Source organism: Coturnix japonica, chromosome 2, assembly GCF_054131305.1.
Source record: "Coturnix japonica strain WE chromosome 2, WE-NBRP24, whole genome shotgun sequence".
In the NCBI taxonomy this organism is placed as follows: Eukaryota; Metazoa; Chordata; class Aves; order Galliformes; family Phasianidae; genus Coturnix; species Coturnix japonica.
Window position 1 is genome coordinate 10,684,430 of NC_140664.1, and position 27,867 is coordinate 10,712,296.

Below are 27,867 nucleotides of genomic sequence, written 5' to 3' on the forward strand. Positions count from 1 at the left end.
GCTGCCTTTGGTCACACACTGCCCTGACGCAACATCCTTCACCCTCAGAGCTGATGTCCTGCTGTTAGCTTGGCCCTATGGTGTCTACAGGCACCAATGCAGTGTATGCACAGGGCCGAGTCAAGGTGCCACCCCAGGAAGCTTCTTGCCAGGTGCCCCAGGCTGTGCAGCCACGTCGCTGATATAAAGTATAATAAGTATAATAATAAGTATATAAAGTAAGTATAATAAGCAAATAATAAGCAACAACTGGGAGGGACTTCAAGGCTGGGGGAACACAATGTCTAGGAGGAGGTGTAAGAGACCGCTTTGATGCTTTTGAAGGGAAAGTGCTCACAGGACAGAGCCAGGCCCTTAGTAGTGGTGCCCAGTGCCCAGACAGGAGGTACTGGGCACAAACTGGAATACAGAAGGTTCTGCCAAAGATGGAGCAGGTGAGGGAATACTGGCACAGGTTACCCACAGGCTGTGGGCTGAAGGGCTCCAAAAGCTGCTATGAATGCACTGAAAAGGTCCTGCAAGAGCAGATGTGTTTCTGCAGAGCCAATAACCCCAGTAGCTATGAACACACTGAAAAGGTCCTGCAAGAGCTGCTGCACTGCAGCCAGAGGGAAGATGCTACCCCCTTCACACCAACATCCTGCAGATGTTAAAGGTTATTGCCTCACAACACGATGGCTTTTAAATGAGATGGGACAAAGCAGTCCATGTGTCTGTCTTCCTTACCATCCATTGCTCTCCACATCCCTTCCTGCAGACTCAACCTGCAAAGGATGAAGGTGTTGTCAGTGGCACGAATCTGCCTGTCTGAACACACCCATCCAGGCACAGAGTGGGCAAGATGAGGGCACTGACACCCAGCTGGTCACCCTGCATGGAGGTGTCCTCACCCCCCAACTGGATCAGCCCCTTTAGATGGAGGGCAGCGTCACCTGTAGTGCTTTATCACAACCAGCTCGCTCCTCGGAGGCAGAGGTTGCTCAATCACAGGGCGCTCACCCAAAATAATTTTGCAGCTCTCAGCACTCTCGTGGCTTAACGATATCCCCCCTACATAAAAACATAGCCAGCACTCTAAGGTAGCAGCTTTATCCCCCACAAGGGAGGGCACTGGCAGGGAGGGAAGCAGGGAGGTGCACTCAGCCCTCCTGCTTCAATTTCATTTTGTGCCTGCTCTCAGTTCACCCCTTGGTTGCAACTGTGAAGCCGTTCCCATTGCTGTAGCACAGAGAAATGTGTGTGTGTGCAGATGGATCACAGAATCACAGAATGACCCGGGTTCGAAGGGACCTCAAGGATCATGTAGTTCCAACCCCCCTGCCTGGCAGGGCCACCAAACATACACCTTTACTAGATCAGGTTGCCCAGGGCCCCGTCCAACCTGGTCTTGAACACCTCCAAGGACGGGGCATCCACAACCTCCCTGGGCAGCCTGTTCCAGGGCCTAACCACTCTCCTAGTGAAGAACTTCCCCCTAACATCCAACCTAAATCTTCCCTCTTTTAACTTAAAACCATTTCCCCGTGTCCTGCTATTGTCAGCCCTTTCAAAGAGTTTATTCCCCTCCTGGGAGTAAGTTCCCTTCAGGTATTGAAAGGCTGCAATGAGGTCACCCCGCAACCTTCTCTTCTCTAGCCTGAACCCACAGCACAGGGCACGTGCAGTGCAATATGTGAGCATAGCATCCCACACATACAGAATGAGCTGCGCTGTCTGAGGATGCACTGCTGGCCTGGGCCTGCATGCAAGGCCGTATCTTTTAAAGCCCAGAACAGAATTCATTGGTTATTGAGCACTCAAGCGTGCACCCAGCGAGCAACATCTATATGTTCTTCCATACATGACATATGTGTTTTATTTGTATTTACCTAAATAGCATTATAGACACCACTTGGAATCATAACGCACGTACAAAGTACACACACATACACATACATACATATACATGTACATACATACATACATACATACATACATACATACATACATACATACATACATACACACGCCTCCCCCCGTGGCTGTTTACCCCGTAGGTCCCTGTACCGCCCCTCCCCGCCCCGCCCCCCGAGGGCCGCCCCTCGTCCAGGGGCGGTACCGATAAACACCGCCACGTGCGGCGGGGCCGGGCCGGGCCAGCATCACGCTTCCGGCAACACTCCGTGCGCCGCCCATAAATATCGCGGAGCGGAGCTGGGCTCGTAGCTCTGCCGCCGAGGCGCACAGCGGTCCGGTTCGCTCTGCCGTGTTAGTACCGCTCCCGGCCCGCCGCCATGCCGTTCCTTGGGCAGGACTGGCGCTCCCCCGGGCAGAGCTGGGTGAAGACGGCCGACGGTTGGACGCGTTTCCTCGATGAGAAGAGCGGTGGTTTCGTTGGCGATCTCAGCAGGTAGCGGCGATGCGGTGCCGGTGCGGGGCTCGGTCCCGGTGTCCGTCCTTCCTTCGTCCGTGTCTCGGCTCGCTGTGCGCCGCCAGGGGGCGCCGTAGTGCGGGGTGCCGTGCTGCCATTACGGTCCTTGGGGGGCCGGGGCGGGGGGCGACCGCGCTAAGATGGACGGCGGCTCGGGGTGGGGGGTTAGTAGGGAGCGGTGTGAGCGAGAGGAAAGCAGGAGATATAGGGGAGCGTCTCCCTGTGCTCCGACCCAGCTGCAGGCGGCCGGCTGAGCCGGGGGGCTGTGCCTTAATGCCGGACCGTGGTCGCTCTGAACGTGTTCGGGCTAAAGAGCCCGTTGTACCCCACTCAGAACTCGGAACGGCACCTTGTGGTGTGTGGGCTATAAAATAAAACAGCGCACACTCAGCTTTGTGGTGTGGTTAGTCTCCTTTGCTTGTCTAACCCGTTGCCTGCACCCCCCCCAAATGCTCCGGGCTCTCCTGCCGCGAGCTGCCTTAGAGGTGGGATGACAAACACTGTGCTGGACGGGCTGCTTCTCTTGTGGTATCTCCTCTCCAGATGGGTGGTGGGCAGTGCTGCTCCCAAGGTTCCCTAGGAGGGTCAGGTCAGGGTGTTACAGTCCCAGATCCTTCCTTGATTCCATTGATCAGGGTTAAGGCTGATCACCTGAGGCCAAATTTAATCCCATAGAGCTGGGTTGAGGCTGGGGAGGAGGCTCAGCTGAGCCCCACCTGGAGCTTCCAGCACTTCCCCCCCTTGTGTACACATCTTAAAACCCTGCTGGAAGCACGAAGCTTTTGAGCTCATCACATGATGCTGTGCTGTAAATCACCTATGAGTCATCAGCCAGCGTCTATATTGTGGTAAATAAATCCATAAAGTGCAGTTTGGCCTTTGCTGATGCTGGGGGCGAGGGGATTAGCAGGGCCTGTTGTGTAGGAGAGTGCGGTGGCTCAGTTCCCTGCTGCTATACCTGCCCGAGCTGTGCCGTGCCATCACACAGAGCTGCCTCCTACAGAAATAGAGCTGTGAAGCTCTCTGTAATGCCGCTCTGAGGATGGGGGTGGCTGCTCTATGGCACGCTGTAATTTAGAAATAGGCTGGGCAGCGGCAGCCTTGTGTTCCTGATGCTGCTTGTAGTGAGGAATATGTCAAAACAATCACTGCCTTGTGGCCTCAGGAATGTGCCCTTAAGGAGTGTCCCTGAAAATCTCCTGGCTCGCTGCCGCCTTTGCTCAGAAGCTCTGGAGAAATCCCTCTCTCCTTCTCCAGAAGCAGATACGTCCTTAGGCTTCCTGGTCCTCGAGCTGGGGAAGTGTAATGTATCTGAAGCCTTATATCTTCCCTAGTTAATAAGAAGCACAATTAATCTGACTGTAAAACAACCAAAAACCAAAGATGAAGCGCTGTAAAGCTGCAGCAGGAAGTCTTTGCAGTATGGATGTGATGATCTCTGGCCAGATTGCTCCTGTCAAAACCAAACTGCTCAGGCAGGGTTCCATCTCACTGCCAGCAGAGCCTGGTGAGATCTGGGTTTGTTGGCACAGGGCTGGGAGGTGGAAGAGGAATGTGCATGACGGTGTGGCTTGGAGCAAGCAGGGACTGCTGTGTGACAGATGACATCCTGTTGTGCAGAGGGGTTATGTGGTGGTTCTTTTTCTCTCCTCTATGTAAACTCTAAATCAAGCTTAATATTTAAAGCATCTATTTTGTAAATGGTAGAAGAATGCCTGGCTGGCAGTGGCCGTTGGGTTGGGAATACTGAGGTTTGCTGTGGGTTCTTTCTTTTTATTACAAAGTGCAGAGGTGACATACTAGGCCTGGCAGTGTCAGGTCCTGGTCCCCAACTGTTCAACATGTCAAGATGTCTTGGAAAAGCATTTGGAAATCTGGCAATACATAAACAAGGGAATAATTTGTCTCCTGTGTTCGAATTCATCCAGGGCTGCTATGAAGGTTTCAGATTACACAGTCATTCAGTAGGAAGTCAACAGTCAAGGGTGTGCTGTTGACAGGCAGGATTTAAAGCACCTATCCTGCTCTTTAGGCCTGTGTTCTGCAGCTGCACTGGGCATGTCTATCTGGCCCACTGTTTATTTTGTGCATCTTGGTTAAAGTAGGAGCTTGGACATCTCAAAATAGCTTCATTGTCTGCTGTGTTGTCTGCTTTTGGTCTCCAAATGTGAAACTGCATAGGTTGGGGAAATGAGCACTCAGGTCTTCTGTTCTCACATCTAGATTGCTCTAACCCTGGGAACGAGAAATTAGCCTTGGTGACTTGTTGGCTGTGTGCTAGTGGTGTGGCTGTGGGCTTGGGCTGGCAATCAGATCAAGCAGTGAAGGGAAGCAAGGAGCCTTGACCTTCAGGTTTTATTGCTTTGCAGCAGCCTGTGCTGAGTAGCTGTCAGGTGTGAGTGAGTCTGTGGTGCTCACAAGAGTTTCAGGGCTGAAAGTGTGAATGATGTCTGCAGAGGAAGCAGCCTGTCTGTGCTGGGTCCTTGCAGTTGTTACATAGGAGGCTCACACCATGCTGTGAGCAGCACAGAAGCACTGGTTGCAGCATCCCCCAGACCTCCAGGGAAGTCTCAGGCTGGTGCTGCCTCAGGAGCCCTTCTCTTTTGGGTTTAGGCCCACAGGCAGCCATCTCCCATCATTTGTGAGCTGCTAGAGCACTGTTGGCAGCTCTGTTTCAGTACTGGCTCAATACTGCAGTTGCCCAAGGGCTTCTCAGTTTCACACTGCTGCTTGGATCTACTGATTTGCAGGTCTGCAGAATGTGGTGACCTCAATGCAGACAGTCTCTGGTCTTTCATTGCTCAAAGAAAATAAAGGGTTATAGCTTGCTTTGCTGATCATATAACTAAAGCAGAGCTTCAGCAAATACAGAGGGTGGACAGTCTTGGGTGCAAGATCCTTGCTGTTCATTTGTGTGGTCACAGCTACTTGGGAAACTAGCATTCAAGTCTGGATCTCAGTGAGCTGTTCTGTAAGCTTGAAAATAAAATGTTTTGTAGAGACTTTGTTAGTAAATATTTCATGTGTATGCATGCCCTCAGATGACTAAATGTCCTTGTATAGGAGTCTGTCTTGTAGGGATCTACCACCTACAGCAGGAGGAAATTGTATTAAGCATAAAACAGATTAAAGGGTGGAGAAGAATACTGCACAACAGCATCCCAACACTACTATGCACTCCCTACTCCTGTCTATTTGTATCTTCTCCAGTATGAGATGGGGTGTTGAAGTTTGTTGAAAATAACAATGTTGGATGCAAAACCTACGTGTAGAACGGTACACAAAGCAGTAGCATTTGAGCTTGTAATGAAAACCTCGCCTTGAAGGAAACCTAACATTCAGCACACTGCAGAAGTAAACAGAATCCTTGCTTTGTGTCATTCACAGCTTTTGTAAGAAGGAAGATCACAACAAAGAGAATCTCTTCAACAGCCTCAACTATGATGTTGCTGCCAAGAAGAGGAAAAAAGACCTACTGAACAACAAAGCCAAGATTCAGTGTAAGATGTCTGGATATTTTTTTTTTATTATAAAACTTTTTTCAGGAAAAGAATGGAAAATGCTTCAGATCCGTTCTTTTCTGTGCAGTACATAAGTCTTCCAAACTATCTTAAAGGGCTTTGCGCCCGTGTTTGACCTAAGAAGAGAACTTGGATACAGTCTAATGTGAAGATTTATGCTTCTGTTAGTAATCCCTGCTCTGAGGAGTTATGCTTGTTGTGTTCAAGTTTTTGTCACTTGTATTTGTCAGAAAGAGGGTAATTTTTTCCTATGGTACATTCAAATGAACCAGTTCCAGCTTTTTTTTCCCCCTGCAGACTTCCTTGTGCACAACAGGCTAAATATATTCTCCCTTCCATATGCATGTTGAGTACTGATCTATGTTACTGGAGGCTATAAGCCTGAATGTGTGCTTTGATCATATCTTTTTGCACGGAGTGCATGAAAAAAATGAAACAAGATTTCGGCATTGCTCAAAACAATGAGAAGTTTGAAATCTTTCTGCACGTGCAGTGAGCAGTAGAGGTCTCAGATGGCATCCTGGGGGAGGATGTGGGGATGCTGTGGGGACAGCGAGGTCTGCATTTGTCTGATTGCGAGATAGGTACTAGAGTTAGCAAAGACTGCAAATGTAAACATGCACAGAGGAAATGAGTTACTATTCCCACACTAGTATTAGCTCACTATGCATCCCCCAGGATTTCGGAAACGGATGCCAAAATCTGGCCCCTCTGTGCATTCAGTTCTCTGTGAACAAACAAATGTAACCATGACTGTTTTTGGCTGGGTTCTGCTGTGACCTACTCATTTAAGAAGGGCCCAACGTAGGATCTGCATGTCTGTTGCTGATGCTGGCTTTGTACCTGGAGTCTTAGTACTACAAACTTACATCCCTGTGCCCTTAGGTGGGAAATGGGACATTGTTCTGGAACCCTTCAAGGGAAAGAGTTTTGCAGGATGGAAGGGTTTTCTAATTTATACAGCTGCTGAATTGCTGGTGTGTGGTAAAAGAAGGGCTAGGAGCCTGTATAAAAATGAAGTGGGGAAAGGTACAGCTGCTGTCAAAGTAAGGGTTTCTCTGCAAACAGGTGGCAGCTTGTGGTGGGTACAGGAAAGTTATTTTGGGGGGCAATTCCTACTTTTGGAGGAAGGAAGGGACAATTAGAAGTAGGAAGATTTGGACCCAGAGAGGTTTTTCTTTTCTAGCTAGTTAGAGGAGCATACTTCTGCTTGTGGCTGAGTCTGACCTCACTGCTGAAAGCTCTCTCCCACGTGCCTGGTGTCTCATGACATTTTTTGTTCAACTTCAAATTTGACATTCAATCCCCAGCCTGTATCCAAGGTAATAAATAGTTAATAAAATCAATAACAAAACCTGGCTGTCAGCCATGATTACTGTTTGGTACAGAAGAAGAGGAGGTGCCATGGTATATCTGTGACTGGCAGATTAAACATTTACAGTCTTCAGCTGTGGCACTGAAACATAACCCCTTCTTAAGGCTCAGGGCTGTTGTCTCAAATGAAGGACGTTGGAAACAAAGCATCTCAGCAAGTTGCTAGTTTTGGTTTCAAGTTCAGTGGTGTAAACACAAAATAACTTGATTTGTGATAGAAGGGCAGCAAGTGTTGTCAGCAGAACAGAGATCCACACTGCTGCAGAGTGGAAGATTAACTGAGCAAAATGTCTTTGTCTAAACAGATTTTCATCAAGAAAAGTGGATCTATGTTCACAAGGGGAGCACAAAAGAGGTGAGTGCCTCTGTAGTTCATATTTGTACCATTTTCATACTGTTTTTTCCACACAGTGGATGATAGTGAGCTGATATAAATCAGCAGAAACTATTAAGAGATAAGTGAGGGATCTGGCTTGTGGTTGGAATTTCAGTAATGATTTTAAACCCCAGTCAGGGAGCCAGGGCTCGCTGTGCAAGGCTCTGTACGTGTGTTTAAAATATGACTTGTTTTGCTTCCCTTGGTTTGAAAGAAAAGCTGTTTGCAGACCCAGCCATAATACTGTTCTTGGCTTTCGCCCAGTTCAGTCCTAATATGGAAAATCATTGGAATTCATCACAATGGTTTGCTTTGGGCTCATGGAGGGAAGTAGCTGTATGCAACCACCCTCTGTGAACTTGTGCTATATGTTGAGCCCCGGGAACGTCAGAATTTTTCTCCCTTGTAAATTCTGGAGAAATGGAACTGAGCTATCTAAGGTCACAATAGAGCTCGAGTCAGTTTTGGGAAAATGCCACAACTTATGTTGAACCAGGCCTACTCCTGACGTCAGTAAGTGCAGCTCCACGGGAGACGGGCCTGCCTCCTTTGGTTGTGAGCAAGTCCCATGCTTTGTACCCATGATCTTGCTAAATCAAGTTGCTCTGGGTCACATCTTCCTGGTGCTGTCTGGATTCTTGTCTGTCAAAACATGACCCAGACTGTTGTTTTTTTCCCTTAGCGCCATGGTTACTGCACCTTGGGAGAAGCCTTCAACAGACTTGACTTCTCCAGTGCTATCCTGGACTCGCGGAGATTCAACTATGTTGTAAGGGTGAGTGCAAGGCCAGGGCTTATCTCCCTGTGTCGGTGGTGGGACGTCTGAACTGAGTACCAGTTTGGTGGTGGGCAAGTAGGGGATGTTGGGCTTTGCTGTGTGAAGTAACTGATGGAAGATGTGTGGATAAACCCCCAAACCTACTGTAAGATCTTTTAAGATGGAGAAGGATAGTGATAATAGTGTTGATGGGCTGTCCTTATCCTAGCACTCCTATTTTTAATTAGGTTGTAATGAACAGTTGAGAACTTTCAGCTGTATGGAAATCATGTTGGACAGCCAGAAAAACTATTGTTTCTAATTCCTGAGTTTTAAGTATTGCTTCTGAGTGTTCCTATAACCCCAGAAGGAGCACGGGCTCTGTGTGAGCCGTGAAGTGGGGACATCTTTTACACAAGAGGCTAAAATAACTGCAAGCATGAGTGCTGGAGGGTTTGTCTCCTGTGAAGTGATAAGGGAGAGACTTTAGGGAGCTGAGTGTTTTGGGAACAAGAAAATGGGATGAACCTCCTCGAGTCCTTGATCTGAACTTGTGTGCCAACGATCATGGATGCCTTTAGTCTTGTGTGACTGGCAGCAGTTTCAGTGGGTGAAGCATTTCATTTGTCCCGATGCTTTCAGTTGGTAAGAGTCATTGGTCCTAGGTTCACTATGTGCTGGCTTTGTGTAATGGATCAGGGCTTCTCATTTCCCTCAGGTGACCAAGGAGTGGGGATGTTCTGGGGTATCTGCTGTCCCAGGGTCTGCAGACTGTTTATGCACATGTGATCTGCAAATTGATCTCAAATTTCAGAATGCTTATCAAGGCTTGGAATTCAATAAGCTTAAAAAAAAAGCTTTTATTAGCCCGAGGCTGTTTATAAACAGCTCCTTTTCACATTTCATCAGCCGTTAATCACTGGTGAGACACCAGCTGTCTAGGTTTTAGGTTATGAAGCAAGCATCAGTGGTATTGCTTTCCTTTTGACTCAAGTGTCATAAGAAGTCAGTAAGGAAACAGGTTCACCTGTTCTCTAGGTGACAAGGAGCCCTTGAAAAGCCCTGTCAGCCTGGGAGGAGTATAGACATTGGGGAGTGATTACTCACCCACAGTGCAGGACAAGGGTGATTGCTCGGGCAAAGTGTCACAGAGGTGGTGGTGGGGATCATACAAGAGGCAAAGCAGGAGACTAGTTCATTGGAATTCAGACTTCATGCTGCTGGTCCTGGGACAGCTTGTTTTCCTGCTTGCACAGACAAGGTGCCTGCCAGAACAGTTGCCCACTGTTTTCTGCTATTGGATAAATACACCACCATGTCAACGTCAGGGCAGTTATTTTGGAAGAAACAATTTGTGCCAAGGCAATGACCCACAAGTTTTATTGTTCCTTCCTTAACAAGTATTTGGTACTACAAGGATCCCCTTGATGGGGGACTATGGGAAAAAACTCCACAGAGGTCACTACAAAGGAATTAGAGTCAATGATCCTCATGGATCCCTTTCAACTTCATATATTTCCAAGTCCAGCTTTGGGCTGGGCTACTACTGCACAGCCCAATATGACAGTTACTTCGCATGAGCCTGCACCCATTGGGCAGGAGGCCCACTGAATGTTTTAAACTCAAATTTCATTGAAGTTGCAGTCTGATGGGACACTCAGGCTGACCTCCTTTATTTTTGCTTTGAGGATGCCTTCATTAAAGCATACCAGACCTGCTGTGTGTCTAGTATAGTAGTGTTCCATGTGGAAGTCAGTACTTATCTTTGTTTCTACAAGTTACCTCTCTGAGCCTTTAAAGCTAAGTAGTTTTAAGGGTGCACCTCTACTGAGAACTATGAAGCTTTCTAATTGAGGTTGACTTGTTTGCTGATTTAAAACAAACAAAACAAAACCTAAAGCTGGTACTGTTGATCAAATGCAAAATTCCCTTCTCACGTGAAGGGATTGTATTGGCTGAATCTGTGGTAAATAGCAGCTCATAAAATGCCTTTTTTGCCAGATCTACTTGTGAAAAGCTCTGCCTAGATGTGGGTCTCATTTATGGTCCTTTGCAAATGATAGGCCTCTGAGAGTACACAGATGAGCAATCTGTCACATGGAAAATGCCTTGAATATTGGCAGACAGACTTTTTTCCCCTTCCCTCCTTCTCCTTGTTCTCTTGAGCTCTACCCGTTGCTTAGGGTGTCTGATCAATGTCACATTGTTTACTTCATCAAGTAAATGCTTTCCAAGCGGGAAAGTTGGGATGGAGGCTTGGGAAGAGCGTGAGGATGTCCACAGAGAAGGAGGGGAAAGAAATAGCTACAGACCTGAGACTCTCTGGCTCCTCCAAACTTTCTCTGTAGATAAGCTGCATTACTGCTGATAATGAAATAGGCTTTCAGGCCTGACCATCAACTTGCTCTTGCCTTTTTCAATGCACTTGTCTACAAACAGCTCTAAATGTAAGTGCTGTAGTGTTTTGGTGCTGGTTTTTGTTGTTGTACAGAAATGTCTGTTGCTTAAGGTGTTCCCAGACTGAGCTTTAGGAGTTCCTAACAGCACAACGATCTGTTTTAAAACAGGCACCTCCAGGAGAGGTGGGAGTGTGGGCATCAAAAAGCACAGCAAATATTTTTTTGTAATCATGTTCTATCAGCTGTGTCCACTGAGTTCATGTAACTAAGAAGACACTTATTCCAGCATAAATCTCATCTTGACAGTGCTGATACAGTGCTGGAAGTGCTGAGTATAGGTATTGCTGCCATGACCTGGTCCTTGCTGACAGCTTGAACTATATAGCAGCTACATACACATTACAAGGAGAATATTCCCTCTATAGATTCAGTAAGGAAGTTCTTTTGATCCAGAGGATTACAACCATTCTTTGTCTTGAAGCAGTCTTGGTTTCTCTGCTCTTAAAAAATTAACGAAGGCTGAAAGTGTTCCTGTGAGTGTATGCAACATGAGCAGAGAGACAAGTGCCAGCAGCCCAGAAGCTGTTGGATCTCCTTTGGGAACACTTTGTTCAGATGACAGTGAGGTTTTGCAGACTGTTTCCTTCAGAAGGATTCATCATATGATGGGTGTGTGGTGATGTCTCAAGGGAAGGTGCTGTTTCTGATCATAAAAACTTAGGTCAGGGTAAACTGCATGGGCACAGCTTTTCTGGCATAACATGATCTAGACAGCATGCAGCCTGCTAAAGTAGTCTCTAAAATGTGTTTCTTAAGTTTTTATAGTGCTTAGCTCCAGGAGTCCTGGATTTATGCTGTGCTGAAAGAATATCAGCTCAATGCTGCCTTGTGGAGATCTGTCAGCACCTGCACTGTAAATCATTATAACTCACCCTGCTGTTGCTCTGCCTCCCAGCTCACAGCTAATGTGACATTTCAGCCACAAAAAGTGAAGGGCTGAGAATGAGAAGGAAACTTTCATTGCAGTAAGTTTTTCCGCACAGCTCCAAAGTGAGGAGCCACCTCCCCAGCCCTGAGGTGTTGGAGGGTCACTGTGGGATACATTCATTCTTGGGCAGTTTGGGGCACTCAGATGTGGACTTATGCTTGAAGAACTTGAAGCTTGTGATTTAACTGTTACAGGGCATTGGATTTTCTTAGGTGAGATTCTACCTTCTTCAGTGCAGTGCAGGCCTGCAGATGCCTTTCTGGCTCCAATGGAGGGATGCTGCTGCTGGTGGTGTTTGAGCAAGAACCCCATCCTGCTCAAGCGAGTAGGTTTCCACCCTGCTTTAGAAGCTGCTGCTTCCTTCCAGTTTGGCAGATGTTCTGGAATAACCCTCTGCATCTCTTGCCTCACCTTGGCTGTTGCAGACCCCTGAGAGCAATCACAACAGGCCAGGTAGAGCAGGAGGCATTTCTACAGAAGCTACCAGGTCAATTTTTTTTCATTTTTTGATAGAGCGAAGTGGGATCCGCTGCCCTGTTTTCAGGAGGTGCTACAGATTCCCGGCTCCAATGAAATTCAGCTGGAATGCAATTACTTGGCTTTAGAAAAGCAGGCTTTTAAAAATTGCATTTAACCTTTCCCTTTGCACTCTCTCCTACCATCTGTCTCTCTCAGCTGAGCATTGCCTGGGCTTAGTGCACCGTGCATCACAACACATGCTAGCTGCTCTCCAGCCTTTTTACCCTACTCAGCATTAATCTGAACTCATCCGTCTGCTTTTAGTCTGCATTATACAAGTGACATTGTTGATTTGTGTGATGCTGTAGACTCAAATTTGTCAGTATATAGAATGAGACTGTGCTCAATTGGGTTTGTGTCAGCACTACAAGATCCTCAATGCACTGGAGTCTGTGGGACGTGGATGGTTCTGAGCCTCATTCAACTGTATCACTTACCTGCTTTGCATGTATTACATGAGGACAGGAATAAAAATGTCTTTTGGTTTGGAAGGCCAACTGGTCGCTTCAGCCAGCGGTCCTGGGGGAGTGGATAGTCCTAGAAGCATTCACAACATAGTTTTCATATGGGATTTCATCCTCTGTTTGTTGCTGCAGGGGGAGGGAGGTGACATGTGACATCATAACTGGTTCACTGAACAGAAATTGAACCTTGATAAACACAGACAAGGCAAATTTGTATTTGTTTGGCTAGCTTACTCTTGTGCCAGTTCAGCATTCTTCAGGGAACTGAGATTTTTATCTTTGTTCCTCCTAAAGAATGGCCCTGGCTTTAAGCTCTTACAGTATTGCATTACGTGATACTTATCACTGGGGATATTTTAGTGTGCTCAGCAACGGGCACATCGCTAACGCGCAGCCTGGAGGAAGCTGTCTGTGTGCCAGTTCCCAAGCAGTGCAATCTGGAGGCAGCAGTTGTTTGTGTGGCTAATGTACAGATGGAGTCTGGCAAGTTGATCGTTAGAATCAGAGGCCTGAAGGCTTACACTACCCAGTACTCCTACATCTCGCTTCTCCACAGTGAGCCCACAGAGCAGGCAGGCAGCCCGCCCTTCACAAGTTTATGCAGGTCTTTTTCCATTTTGTTTTCTTTCAGTCATGTGAGGTGCAAGATATTAATAGAATGTAAACTCAAAGCCACCTGATTGATGATGGTGTGGGCCTGGAAATTAAATGGAAGAAAGGATCGGCTGCTTCAGGCAACCCGCTGCTCCTAACTGGCAATCATGTGCCTGACAGGAGCAGAGTGGCTGCAATAATTGCTATCCCTGAGCGTGCTGCTCTGTGGCAAGCTGTGGGTAACTTTATGGATGCATTCCTGTCATTCTTATAACAGGGCAAACAGTTCAGCTCCTGACTTATCAAGTCGTATCATAAAACATCTCGGTTACTTGACACAAGTAATTGCGCCTTCTCTGTACTCTGCGTGGTGCCAGCAATAGGACACCGTAGCTCCAGATAATAAAGAATTAATAAGCTAGTCATGTGGTAACGTGTTGATTGATTTGTAGCATAAAAGGTTTTTCCTTTCCCTTCTAAATTGAAACAGAGGGCTGTGTACGTCCCAACAAATGGCATGTCGTGTGGACAGCCTGTGTATTTATAAAATGCTGGGGGGAGGAAAGCTTGGGAGATGACAGACTGCGTGTTCTGCTGAATATGACCTACAGGAAACTTTGTGGCTGCTCTTGTGCCAGCAGAGCCTGGGGAGGAGAGGGCATTTTCCCCATGGGAGATGCTTCCTTTAGCATCTGCAACCCAAATCCAGCTTCCTGCCTGTATAGAAGGCAGGCACTCTGGTGGGAAATAAACAGCAATCGAAAGTAAAAGTGACTTTTCTCATTAGAGGAGGCAATGAGTAAACAGGACAAACAGTGAGAGGTGAATGGCTTGATAGCGTTGCAGCTGTGGAAGCTAGGAGAAAATCATGAGGGAATAGGGGTTTGTTTGGGTTGGGGGGGGGTGGTTTGTTTTTAATACAGTTCTTAACCTTTCCATTGTGGTGACAGCACTCTGACAAAAGCCATGCAGCCAAAGAGTTTGACGTAAATTGAGGAGTCTGATTCTTATTAATGCCCCATCAATAATATCCTCATCCAAACTGGCGTTCACTCGTGCTCCCTTATGACACTGCTTGTTTATGCCCCACTGAAGGTCGGTGACGTCTACCATTCATTGTTCCTTGGTGTGAATAGATGCTGTCAGCCTGAGTGCTGCTGTGGTTTCTCTGCATCTCTGGACCATGAAATCAAGTTTTTCCTCCTGAAACTTGTTAAAAGGCCTTTTTTTTTTTTGCCCCCCTTCCCTCCTTTCTGATGTGGATTGAGTTATTTATCTTGTTTTCTTACCCCCCTGTGTGTGAGTTTGCTCTGTTGTTCCAGCTACCTTTTATTTTCATGCAGCAAACAAGTGTCTGGACTGTTTTGCTGTGTCATGTGACCAGGAGTTAAGATTAGAAAGGTATCTCTGCTCTCTAAGGCTTGCGACTTCTATTTTTATCCACAGCTGTTGGAGCTGATAGCGAAGTCTCAGCTGACGTCACTGAGTGGCATTGCCCAGAAAAACTACATGAACATCTTGGAGAAAGTGGTGCAGAAAGGTAAGAAATGGAAACACTGAGTGGGAGGAGGAGGAGTTGGATTTAATTTGATGTACTCAGCATGAACCACATCCTCGAGAATAGGCAGTGCAGGGTGGGGGAAGTGGGGGACACCACTTCTGCTCTCTGTAGTTCCACTTTCTCTTGGTGAAGGGCTCTGCAGAGTGGGGGGAGTGGGAATAAATGGCCAAATTTTAGTAGATACTTGGGAGGCAATTCCTCCTTCTCCTGTTACCATCTCTTCTGCTGCCTACTGAGTCCTATTTCTGACAACAGAAGAGAGAGCTGCTGTTCCTGCCCCCCAGCTTGGCACATCTGCAGTCTCTTTTGCTTTGTGTTTCTAGTTTGCTATACAAAATACTTCCGCTCCTCTGGGGGCAAGTGAAGCTTATGGGTTGTCTCACCTCCTAGGACTCCTTTAGGACTGGGCTGCAGTTAAGTGGTCTGTTTCCCTTCCTCTTCATCTCTGAGTGAGCCCAAGGAATGGAGGGTGCTCTTTGTGTACACGTACTAACAATGAGCCACAAGATCCTGAGCTGTTTCTTTGCCCCTCAACTGGGTTAACTGGAGGAGAGGCATACAGATAACGTCACACATGTTAGAGGGGAAAGCTGACTGATTTCCAGAGGCTGGAAATGGGAAGTGCTGTAGAAAGGGCAGATAACTCATCTGCTTATCCTGGGAAAATCTTACCATCTGCTGTCTAACCTGCTGAGCTTAGCTAATGTTAAAGCATTTTTCTCTAAGAAAGAGTCATAGGCTGGCTCTCTTCTGAGAGTACGGCAGCTTACTTTCCCATAGAAACATGTAGATTCAGGAAGAGATTTGGCCGCTTTCCATTTATAACCATTTCTTTTCCTCAAAAGTCCTTGAAGACCAGCAGAACATCAGGCTAATACGGGAATTGCTGCAGACCCTCTACACATCTCTCTGCACTTTGGTTCAACGGGTCGGCAAGTCTGTCCTTGTAGGAAACATCAACATGTGGGTGCACAGGATGGAGACGATTCTCCACTGGCAACAGCAGCTGAACAACATTCAAATCACCAGGGTAAGCATGAATCCTGAAGGCTAAAAATAATGCAGCTTCTTCATGCAAGCTCATGTAGTAGCTCTCATTTGGGTGACTGCATCCCACAGTACTTCTTTTTGGCCTCGAGGTTCTGTTTTAGCTGAGCTGGGCAGAAGATGGTCTTGCCCTCCCGAGAGTCTTGAGAGATGAGGTCTCGGTATGAAAAGTCAACTCAGTCTTTCTCAATCTGAGAAATGGCCTTCAAAACTTGTTTATCAGATAGTTGAGGCTTTTTGGTTTATTTAATCCAAAATAAATTAATCTGAAATAAATGCAAATTTCCAAATAGCTGCATAACTTCATGCTTCCTGGCTGAAAAACATCAGTGATTCTTCCAGTAGTCTGGAGCTGACTGTTCCAGCCAGACAAGTCCTGCTTTCACAACATCTGGTTTTCCAGCAGTGTCTGCAGATGGGGGGAATTAGTCGATAAGATCCTAACCTGGCTTTGCGGGTAAAACAAATCTGAACTTGCTCCACTTCACCTTGAATGGGTGCTGACTCCACAGAAATAACCAGTACTTCTTCATGTGCTGACCTCTGCATCAGTGTGCCTATTGTAGGAAGTAATTTCCAGCCCTTCAGTTAAAGAATGCTACAGGCAGCAGGACATGGGAGAAAATGAACTCTGGGAGGACCCAGGGAGTTTGAAGTGCTGTGAAATTAGCACTGCCTTATATGATGGTGATCTGCCCCAGCTCTGCTCTGAGACATGTCCATCCCTGTTGGTGCATCGCTATGGGGAGCTGCTCAGTGCCTGGGCACTTCTGGGTTCAGCTCCTCTGTGGCATCTGCTTCCCTGATGCACTGTATGTCAGGACCTACCTCCTGCTGCTCTGCTTTGGGATATAGTATGGCTTTACTTCACTGACTCTCAAAACCCACATAAGAATATCAGTGCTTGGCCTATCTCTGCGTCAAAATACTGCTGGTGAATGGAGCTGCCTTTTATGTACATTTGGTGTAGGTTTGCAGACAGTTGTCTGAAATGTAAGTCAAATAGATGTAGAGCCTGTAAAGCCAAACAATGTACACCACTGGAACATGACTTTGGGTCATGCTAGAATGAAACCAGCTGAGTGGGGAGGAAGGAAGAGCAAGCCCAGTTCTGTTCACTCAGTTGCTTGTGGTGTTTAAAGGAAAAAAGCCTGTCCAGAAAGTGACAACATAATGATCTGCTCTGATCTAATCTCTGTTCTTTGTCCAAAGAAAGTAATGTTTGAAAAGTCCTGGGAAGGAGTATGGAGGGGAAAGAAAAGTAGCAGATAAGTCTCTGGCTCTGACTCAGAAAACCTGCGTAGAGTTGCTTTAGTCCTACTGGCTTCCTCAGAAATAAGATTGTGCCTCAGTTTGGTTGGGGTTTTTGTTGTTGTTGTTTCTCTTGTTAAGCAGAGAGGCTCTGAGTGTAATTTGGCCCTAGTGGAACTTGTGGAACTTGTGTGGGCTCTCTGCAGGAGCATGCGACAGACAGTGTGGCAGGGGAGATCAATGGGAGGTGATCCAAGACTGCAGCACATTCCTTCTGCCCCTAAGGATGACCTCAGTGTTCATTACCAGGCAGGGACACTGATCCTGCCGCATAGCAGATAGGAGACTCATTGGCTTCAGGAGTGCTGAAGCATGGCTGTCTGCCTCCTCTTTCATTTCCAAGTGCACCAACAAGTGTCTGCACATAATCAGGCAGTGTGCTCACAGTTTAACTCTCAGCGTGTAATAGTGGGGAGGCGTCCTGTTGTCTCAAGGTCCAGTTACTGAGAGAGGAATAGAAGAGGAACTGGGATGGGAATGACTGAAAAGGTAGAGAGTGTGAGGCTGCTGGGGGCTGTGAACAGAGGAGCAACTGTTTGTGTTGATCAGTGAAATAATTCACCATGGCACTGTCAAAGTTGTGTTGGTTTTGGAACGGATACCATCTGGAGATGACCGAGGCTGTTCTGCTTATCTGGAGGAGCTGGACACAAATAACGTCTTGCTGCAGCAGTTGGTCCTTGCAGGTCCCCTGGGCTGGGGGAGGAGCAGAAAGCAGCACTGAGCACCGAGGGGAAGGTGGGAACTGTTTATGTGCAGTTGTACTCTTTGTGCCCAGGAAGTCTCACATGCCTTTAGATGGCTGGAGATGCGACCATGTGATTCAGAGCAGCCTCGCAGCGTTCCCCTGCTGCTGATGGGCCTCGTGCTTCTCTTTTGAAACAGTTAATGGCTCTGCCAATTGCGAGGCGGGTGATGTGACTCTGCAGCTTAAAAATAGCAGCATCTCTGTGCAGGGTAAATGATAAACTTGGCACATCTCTTTAACATTGTTTCTTTGAGGCTCAATCTGCAAAGCTGCTGTTTGCCTTATTAAGGCTGAGGCTGATTTTGGAGCAGCTAGGGCCCAGGTCTTTGCAGGGGCTTTGTTCCCATGGGTGCCTTGATTTGCTCCAGAGTTCAGGACCTGCTGATCCTTTGTGACCAGTTTGTTTTGGAGCTGTGCTGCTGCACAGACTTGTAAAACAGTCCCAGACCTTGTGCAGACCAGGCAAAAGTGACTGGAAGTAAAGGTGGCTTTTGGCTCTTTTGGGTGTGCTTTGGTGCGGCTAAGCGGCCTGCAGGACTGTGGCTGCTGGAAAAGGGGCAGGCAGGTTCTGCAGATGTTTGCAGAGGAAAGATGAGCCCTGCCAGCAGAGACTTGGGAGTCCATGCAGGGAAAATCCTGCTGTGGGTACTCATCAGCCACTGCTGTGGTTACAGCGGGATCTTGTGACAGCATGAACTAAAACACATGCTGGAAGTGCATGAGGTTCCCAGCAGTGTGGGTGACAGAAGGCTGAAGCTGAGGATGAATGCCAGCGTCTCTTGTCTTGAAGAGATGAGAATGGTCATGTCTGACACTGAGATGTGTCCTCCAGTGTCCTGCTCTAGTGGTGGTACTTCTGGGGTCAGGGTGGTATGGGAGGGATGAGAGAGGAAGAGGCATAGACTGTGAGACTCCTCCTTGAAGATCACATCCTTTCCTGGGGCAGAAGGTGTAATGTCTCAATTCAAAAGAGAAATGTTGGATTTATTTCCTGCATACAGTGAAGCACTTGAAGTAGTGATGTTACTGCAGGGTAGAATTACTTTGGTTTCCAGCTTTGTCTGAGCTCAGTTTATACTTTTCCAGCCTGCCTTTAAAGGAACTACCTTCACAGACCTGCCATTGTGTTTACAATTGAACATCATGCAGCGACTGAGTGATGGGAGGGACCTGGTCAGCCTTGGTCAAGTGGCTCCTGACCTGCAAGTGCTCAGTGAAGACCGGCTGCTGTGGAAGAAACTCTGCCAGTACCACTTCACAGACAGACAGGTATGAGGAGATGCAGATTGTTGTCTGTTGTAGCACATTAGTGAGTGAATGCACGTCGGTGGGATGCTCTTTACTTGACTGTCTGTTGGATCTGAGGGCTGTGCTGCAAGCCGATGATACAGGCTGGCATGAGAATGGTCATAAAGATGATTTATGTAGAGGGTTTTGCATGCCACAGCAATGATTCCTTGAAATAGGAGCCTGAGGAATTAGTCATAGGGTGAACTTCTTCATCCCTAATCCAGGTGGTAACAACTGCAAGTCATGGCTGTGTCTGTCCCACGTGTGCAGGGAAAACGTGCAGCCAAGCTGTGGCGTTAACTGCCGTGTCCCAGGGACTGACACCCTCTTGGAGAAATCTCAGTGGATGTGGTTTGTGAGCAATGAGTTGTACTCTCCTGCCCTTTAGAGCAAGAAATCCCCTCTGAGCTGTTTTGTGAGTGACAGGACAGTATGTGGAAACCAGCCTTTTGGTAATCTCCATGTCTTCTAAAATTAAAAACTAATGGAAAAAAAACAAACCCTCACACCTCTCTGTTTATGGGTGGATGTGTGAGGCATTTAAACCAGGCCTCTGCATTTCAGGGACCGTGTGCCAGACTTCTGTTGACTTGTTTTATTTGCTCAGGTTGGGTCTGACTTTGGGAGTGACTTTGGGGAAGTCATTTCTGTTTAAGAGTACATTCAAATCCCATTTCTGCAACTGATGAACCCAAAAAGAAAGTTAGAGCTCTCCCAGGCTGGTAAGACAAATCACTGACTTGATTTTCTGCAACTGTTAAATTCAGTTATGCTTTCTCTCCCACCAGCTAGACACGGTGCCAAGGGTAATAGGTAATAGCTCCCAGGCTTCATATAGATGTATTCACGAGCTGAATCTAAACCCTGCTGATGGTATTATGTGAGGCTGTTGCTCTCAGGAAGCCTTTTACAGCTGGGCATTCAGAACAGGATTTTCCCTGGTGTTACACATAAACTGTTACGGGACCAGCAGGGATGGTGCTTCCCTTTTGCAAGGGAGAAGAGAACACCACAAATGGAGAAAACAAAATGTATGTTGTTCTTTTTTTTACCTGCTGCAATTACCGCCTCTTCTTTTCTTTCCAGATTCGCAAACGGCTAATCCTATCTGACAAGGGACAGCTGGATTGGAAGAAGATGTACTTCAAGCTCATAAGGTGTTATCCACGGAAGGAGCAGTACGGTGACACGCTGCAGCTGTGCAGGCATTGCCACATCCTCTCTTGGAAGGTATGAAGTGTTGGTGGGACAGCCTTGGTTGGGGCAGGAGCCACGGGGCACTCAGTGCTTCCTCTGATTGCAGCTGCCTAAAGGAGTTGCAATTCCTTTGCTTGAACAAGCTAGTATGCAGGAACAGGAAATATCTTGGCTCTCCCTCAGCTGTTAAGACCATTTTGCTACACTTCAGACTTCCCCGTTTTTTTTCTACATTGAACAAATTGTGGCCATCGAGGCCTGAGGGTAGGAAAATGTGTGTAGCATAGGGCTACCTGCAGTAAATCATGCTGGTACTGCACACAGCTCCTGCCACTGGTGAAGGTCTGGGCAGTGGGATTGGCTAGAATAAGATCTGGTGGCAACCAAGCAGAGCACATCACACTTGTTTCCCACTATGCTGATGTCCACAGCATATCTGTAAATCGCTGCCTTCTGATCCCTCAGAGAAGAGATTGAAAGAGTGGAGCGGATCTTCGCTGGTTTTATTTCCCTTGACTTGACAGTAGCCCCTAAAATCTGAAGCCCAGTTCTGAGCTGTCTGCTTTGGCAAGAGTAGCAATATTATTTTGGGCTGTGCTCTGTTCGCGAGCAGGGAGTCTGGCAGAGTGGCAGCATGAAGCGAGCTGATGTTCTGGCACCCCTTCTGCAATCTCTCTAAATGGAGTTGTTTTCTGCTTTCCCAGGGTACTGATCACCCTTGCACAGCCAACAACCCAGAGACCTGCTCCACCTCTCTTTCACCTCAAGACTTTATCAACTTGTTCAGATTCTGAACTTGAGTCACCACAGCTTAATTGATTCTTACGGGACACTTTACACCACTGAGCTTGGACACTCCATTTGTAAATAGTGTAAATATTCATGTTCGTGTGAAGCTCCTGAGTCAAGGAACAAGAGGATTTTGGAGATGAGAGGTGAAATTGCTCACTGGCGCTCAGCACTTAAGGAATACAGACTTCCTTCCATAGGACTGATGTATAAATGCAGATGTTGTACAGAGTCCCTTTTTTTTATGATCAGAGTACAAGATACAGGGCAAACCCTTTGTGTTTTAGAAGTTAAAAATGAATTTGCCCCACAACCGTTGAGAACTCTTTTGATTCATTTCTAATAATTGAGAGAAAGCAATATGAGGCTAGGACTGTTGAACCGTTTCTCCATCTGGTTTTATTTAGTGTGTGTATTTATAAATATGACGTTTTAAAAGTATTTATGCAAAATATCCCTGTGACAAGTCCAGTAATACTTTTGGTTTTAAAGAGAGGAGACATTCTGAAAGACTTAAGCTGGAACTCTAGCCTACGTACAAAAGAATGGCACCGTACCACTTTCTACCTCTAACAAATTGAGTACCTTTCAAACACAGATCCGGCGTACAATGTGAACTTTTGTATTTTGTACGATGATTTAAAGGGAAATGTTTGTGACAGTAAGCATCTTTTCTCACATGAATGCTTACCTCTTGACGTTAGTTTTCTTGCTCTTCTCAGTGCTTGAATGCCTAGATGATAGGCATATATAAATACCTAAGACTTTACTCCATCCTCTTTTAATTTGTTGGTTTTATGAAAGCAAAAGGGAAGAGAAGCCACAAGGATGAAGATCATCCAAAAGGGAGGAAGTTCCACTATAGAGAAGCAAAGGACTGAGTTTAATCTCGTGAGGTAAATTCATATCAGCTCCACTAGGTTAATTGCACTGGATGAAATTCCAAATAGGTTAGAATCTGATTCAAGCCTGTGTCCTCCTGGTTTTCCAACATATACACTGCTCTATATTCTGACTGCCATCAAGTGAATTAAATCACCTTAGAGCTGGTTGTTTGTAGGGAGAACAGGGCCACTGTGTCTTGTGAAATGATGCTTCTCATTCATTGAAAGACTTGGCAGCATCTTGCTTCATTTCATACTATTGGAGTTCAAGGTGATGAGATAGCAAAATGCTGACCAATTTCTGCTAGAGATTTCCAGTATGACATTGACATCTTCGGTTACTTCTGTGTGCTGAGGGAAGTGAAGACCCTTTGTCTTCCAGTGCTGACCTTGTCATAGCATCTTTTAACACTAGCCTAGAGCTGAAGTCTCAGTCCTATTGAGTAAGTGGATAAACTCCAAACATGATCTTCACTTCTCACTGTGGTGGAGCAGAAGATTCCAGCTTGTGTGTAACAGCTTGAAAACCTGCATTGGGAAGTTTTGCCATTTGCCAGTAGATCTCCTGTGTAGCACTTTCTCTGTTGTGTGCGATGTAAGCAGGGTACCTCAGAAGGGTAAATATTAGTGGGTTCTGCATGTGCATGTACAAAGACTTGTGAGGAAGAGGAGTACTCAGGACAATTCAGGAAGAAGTACTTGAGTTAATTATTGTTAAATATTCTGTTGTTTTGTTTTTTTTTTTTACCTTTTTATAACTGACTTTCAACACTTTTCTGCAGCTGTTTATATTTTTAAAAATAATAGTCAATATTTGCATTTTTTGCAAACTAAATCACTTTGCATAGCCTGCAAGAGACTCAAAAAGGGAAGAAAAGGTGCCTCTGGGTGGAGCAGTAGGGAAGAAGGGAGGAAACCTGGGAAGGAGGAAGCCAGGCAAATGCTGCCACAATCTGCTGTTCTGACTTCCCACAGCAAGCCCAAGTTTTTGCTCTTCTAGAGAGCTCTGTGAGCCGGTGCTGCTCATAGCTGTGGCTTAGGGCTTGGCATTGTCAGAGATGAGGAGAAAATGTGGGATATGAACTACATTTGTTTTGAAGTTCTCTCCATTAGTTGCTGGTGAAAATAATCCTGGTGATCATGTTCACGTCAACTGAAAGTGATTTAAAAGCTGTTACCCTGGAAAAATGAACTTGTGTTTGTTTTGGGGGGATGCTCATGAGTGAGGGAGGCCGGTTTCTGTTTTCATTCCCATATTGATGTCAGTGGGTTGGTGAGGATGAAACCTGGCTTGGTGAAAGAGGATGTTAAAGACAGGAACTTGCAAGTGAATGACGTATTGCCACTGTCTTTGGAGACACTTGCTGTTGCTTTCTATAAGAGGACATGTATGACTTGTCCACCTGCTCACATCTCTGATCTGGGGACAGTTTGGTTTGTGGACTTGCCCCTGCCATCCACAACAAGCCTCTTGTGATGGAGTTGCCATGAGATGCTGGGGGTTTCTGTACAGTCTGAGGCCATTCTCACCAGATGATGCTTACCCACTGAGATTGTCACACTGGGTGAATTTCAAGCTCAGGCTTAAATCCAGCCTGCCCAACAAGATGGGAAATCCCAGCCTTTAGCTGTGGTCCAGGAACTTTCTTGGTCACACTGTTACTTCTATCAGCCTTCCACTAGTCTTGAGCAAAGAATTGATGCTGTGTCCTCTACCCAGTGAACAACTTAATGTGCAACTGAGGCTCCTGTTTGTGGGATTTAATTTCAATTAGTGTTTATTCTTAGCATTGTGTAGATCTTAAAGCAATGAAGACCAGTCCTAATACAAACTGTGCACTGCTCATCCCGAGTCCTGGGGTGTTGCTGTTGGTGTTCCAAGCAGAAGCAAACCAACCAACCACTGTGCTGCTGAAGAAATCTGATTAAACAATAAGAAGCAGAATGTGCCTCATTCAGTCATGGCCTCAGTCACCAGCAGCTGTCAAATCAGAACGTGATCTCCTTGGGAGACTCATTGTTTGTCGTGTGGCTGGTACAGGGAGGTATTGTGTGGAATTCAATACGTTAGTTTAACTGCTCAAACAAAATGATCAGTATTTTGGCAGTGCAGAGGCATCTGTTTGACTTAGGATGGCAGGGCAGGAAAACCAGCCGGGATAGCTCGGGTCTCCAGGCAGGATGGTGTAAGGCTGCTCTCACACAAAAAGGACCTCTTTATTTTGGGACAATTCTGGCAGAGCAAGTGTGAATAGGAGACAGACTTTTACTTGTGTTTTGGAAACTGAATGTTCTTTTCAAACAGTGTCTCAGCTTCAAGTTGGTTGATGCATTCCCTTTAGAAATGCATTGGTTCTTATACTGTGAAAGGAGGTTTTTGCTCTCTTTGGTGTTTTTCTGCTCCCAGCGTATGCAGAAAAATGCTTTATCTTCAGAGGCTGTTAAGCAGTGCAGTGGTGTAGAGCCATGGCACCATGGAGAGGAGAAACAGATCTATGCGGGGGAGATCTTTGTGTTCTGGCTTCCTAGGAGGGGCAGGCATTCAGATTTGCTTTTCAGGAGGCACCATTTCAGCTGTACATACCTTCAGCCATTTATATTAACCAAGGCATGGTAAAGTTTGATCCTAAAACGTGTGCAACTCCTCATACTGTTTGAGTTTCTAATTGTGAAAGTTTCTAGATCCTTTTGCTTTGTAAAGTGATTAGGAAAGCTTGTGTTGCCCTAAAGACACTGCTTTGTATGTAAACATGTAACTGCACCCTGCCACTTTCTGTTTATGGAAGCATCTTTTTCTACCCTTTTTCTTTGCCCCGGGTTTTTAACTGTTTGTGTTTCCATTTGTTTGACTTCAGTTATTCTTGCAAAGCTCTCTCCTAGTAGAACATACACAGGTACTGTCCCAGCTTTTCCTGACCAGAAAATTCCTTGGCCCTTAGCAGCTAAAATTGGATTTAGAGCAGGAACAATTCAGATGCTGTGAAGTAGCTAACAAATCAGACGTGCTGTTTCATGCTTATCTGCCATTTGGTACAATGAACCTGAGTTTTCTTCTGGGGTTCTTCTTACAAACCCTTGCAGTTTCCCCACAGAGCAGCACCTTGCCAAAAAGAAATAGCTTTGAATTATAAAATGTGACTCTTCCAAGCTGGCTTGTTAGCAAAACACAGACCCAGTGGAGCTCACGGCTGGTGAGTTGATGAACAATGCCAGTTACAAGGCTGCAGACTGTTCTGCCCACGCTGCTCGTAGTGATGCCGGTTAAAGGCTCTGAAGACGCAACCAGCTGTTCACACATCCAGCAGCATGTGGCTGCTGGGGTGTGAATCTCTTTACCAGTGCCTGATCTTTATCCCCTGTCTTCCTCCAGTGATTTCATTGGTACCAAATGGGCTTTGCAGGATCTGGCTCTAGAGGGAACAAATCCATCTCTTCTTTGACATAGGCAGTGTCTACTGTATGAACACTGTGTCCACCAGGGAGATTCCCCCCTCTGTTGGCCAAGCACTGCCTTTTCTCTTCATGGGAGGGCAAGTGAGCATGGAACGTGCATGTCTTTAGCTGTCATGAGTGGTGCAGAGTACTGACAGTCTGCTACCAAGGAAGCATTTTAACGTGACATGGCAAACGTGCTCGTCTTTAGGAGTTTATCTACGGTAACTATTAATACCTACTTATATATGGAAGAGTGTGTTCTGTTTTGTTTTTCCTTAAAGTTCTAAGTAGAGATAATATGAAGCGAAAAACACCCCTTGTATAGTAAGATTTTTGTTTAACATTATTGTGTGGTTAAAATCCTTCCATATAAATTTGCACACTTTTTTTCCCCCTCTTCCCTTGCATGTTCAACTCTGATTTTTACAGCTGTTCTGTGCAAACAGTAATGTATTTTTTGTAAAACATTTTTTGACACTGAATTGCAATAAATGTTCAAACAATGTGACCCACGGAGCTGGTTGTCTCATTGCTTCCATGTGGTTGACCTTATCAGCCTTGAGCTTCTCTTGACTCCAAGCAGAAACTCTTCTGCAGGAACATCTGGAACTCGGGTTATCATGGCAGAAGGTATGCGGGAACGTCCAGCATAGAGCTGTTACTTCATTGCAACTCAAAGGAAAATGAGGTGAATGGAACACTCCCAGTCAAACCAGTACATACCTGAAGCATGTGCTCTGAAATTTGCACTTTTAACAAAGCATAGGAGTGTCTGTTGCTCCAAAAGCATCTCTAGTGCTTGCACTGATCCAATAGCTTCACTTTCTGGTTTATCAAGGTGTTTTTCTAGCCATGTTATCCCAATGACTTTATTTTCTAGTTACTGCATCTGGTTAGTCAGGACTGCAACACGCAGAGCCAGGTTCTTGGCCAGGGGGAAGGCAAGTGATGAGCCCACTGAAGGAGCTGTCACAGTAAATTGGGGAGAATAATACTAAAAGCATTTTCTTTAAAGGCAAATGTGACTCAGGCTGAAACAGGAGAGGTTACCTTGGAAGAGCAGGATGACTTGTTCCATGGAAACCAGCTATGGAAACAAGCACAAAATGCAGATACTTTTTTTTATTTTATCCATGCTGCCTCTGGAGTACAGTTAGAGGTGTGCACCCCCTGTTAAAACAGGGGACAGGCTGCAAGGCACCAGTCAGTGTCTTAGCAAGGGAGTTTGACAGCTGTAGTTCAAATACCCTTCTTATTCAAATTCCTTGAAAGTAATCAGTTGTACTTATATTTTTATGGTCTAAGTCCTTTCAGGAGGTTACTCGGTCTCTTTAGGAATGCACTGGGTTGGTTGGTGAGCTCTGCCTGCGATCTCTTCAGGTGACACAGGTTGAGTCATGCCTTTTCCTATTTCCACTGTACTGTCACTGTAACGCCTCCCCTCCCCCTAGGAGCTCCCAGGGTCTGGGGTTGCAGTGGAATGGGCTGTCCAGAGCAGTGGTGGAGTCTCCATCCATGCAGGTATTTGAAATGAGTGGCACTGAGGGATGTAGTTTTGAGGCAGGACTGTGGATTCAGGTTGATGATTGGAACTGATGACCTTAAAGGTCTTTTCCAACCAGGGTGATGAAGGAGGCCTTGCAGTGGTCAATGATAACACGGTACCTGCTGATCTCTAGCAAAAAGATCATGGGGAGCTCCTTGAAGCACCCTCAACATCTGCCTTACAGCCCAGTAGTAAACAAGATAACAGTATTTTGAGAGCCACCTGCACAACAAATAGAATGATAATGGCTCAGCTTTGCCCCAGCTTTCCTTCACTACCAACTAACTCCTGGTTCCCCCTGCTTCATAAGGGATGTAAGGGAAGTGCAGTGAGTCGTGTGGGGGGTTGCTTTACTTTGGATAAAACCTGAGCTGTTCCTTTCATTAAACTGCACAACTGGGACAGAGCTGTTTTCTAAAAGGCTCCATAAATAGCTTGTGTAGGTTCAAAGGCCTTTCCTAAGCTGGAAGGACATCAGCCCACCCCCCTCAGTTCTTGATGCGTATTATATTGTGCTTTTTGATAGAAAATAAATATCCCTTTAATATGTTTTTCTTGGATCGTTTTGGTCCTGGTCTGAACAAGCCTTGAACTCATAGCAGAGAAGGGGAGGAACCAAACACAGTTTTGCGGCTGAGGTGGCACGTCCAGCCCCTC

General features: G+C 46.3%; 1 protein-coding gene across 1 annotated transcript; it reads left to right on the top strand.

Annotated features, from left to right (window-relative positions):
- Positions 1-2,079: 2,079 nt before the first annotated feature.
- FBXO32 (F-box protein 32) lies at positions 2,080-26,172 on the top strand. Its single transcript, XM_015856276.3, has 9 exons — positions 2,080-2,389; positions 5,798-5,910; positions 7,611-7,660; positions 8,364-8,456; positions 14,849-14,942; positions 15,809-15,993; positions 19,156-19,338; positions 20,446-20,589; positions 21,261-26,172. Exons 1-9 carry the CDS (start codon positions 2,274-2,276, stop codon positions 21,348-21,350), a joined length of 1,068 nt encoding a protein of 355 aa, XP_015711762.1. The 5' UTR covers positions 2,080-2,273; the 3' UTR covers positions 21,351-26,172.
- The last annotated feature ends 1,695 nt before the right edge of the window (positions 26,173-27,867 follow it).

What these genes read in the sequence shown, in the direction of transcription:
- FBXO32 (XM_015856276.3), top strand. Translation starts at nt 2,274, where the DNA reads ATGCCGTTCCTTGGGCAGGACTGGCGCTCCCCCGGGCAGAGCTGGGTG. An exon ending in TTCGTTGGCGATCTCAGCAG is followed by an intron (nt 2,390 to 5,797) that starts GTAGCGGCGATG and finishes TGTCATTCACAG; the next exon opens with CTTTTGTAAGAAGGAAGATC. An exon ending in CAACAAAGCCAAGATTCAGT is followed by an intron (nt 5,911 to 7,610) that starts GTAAGATGTCTG and finishes TTGTCTAAACAG; the next exon opens with ATTTTCATCAAGAAAAGTGG.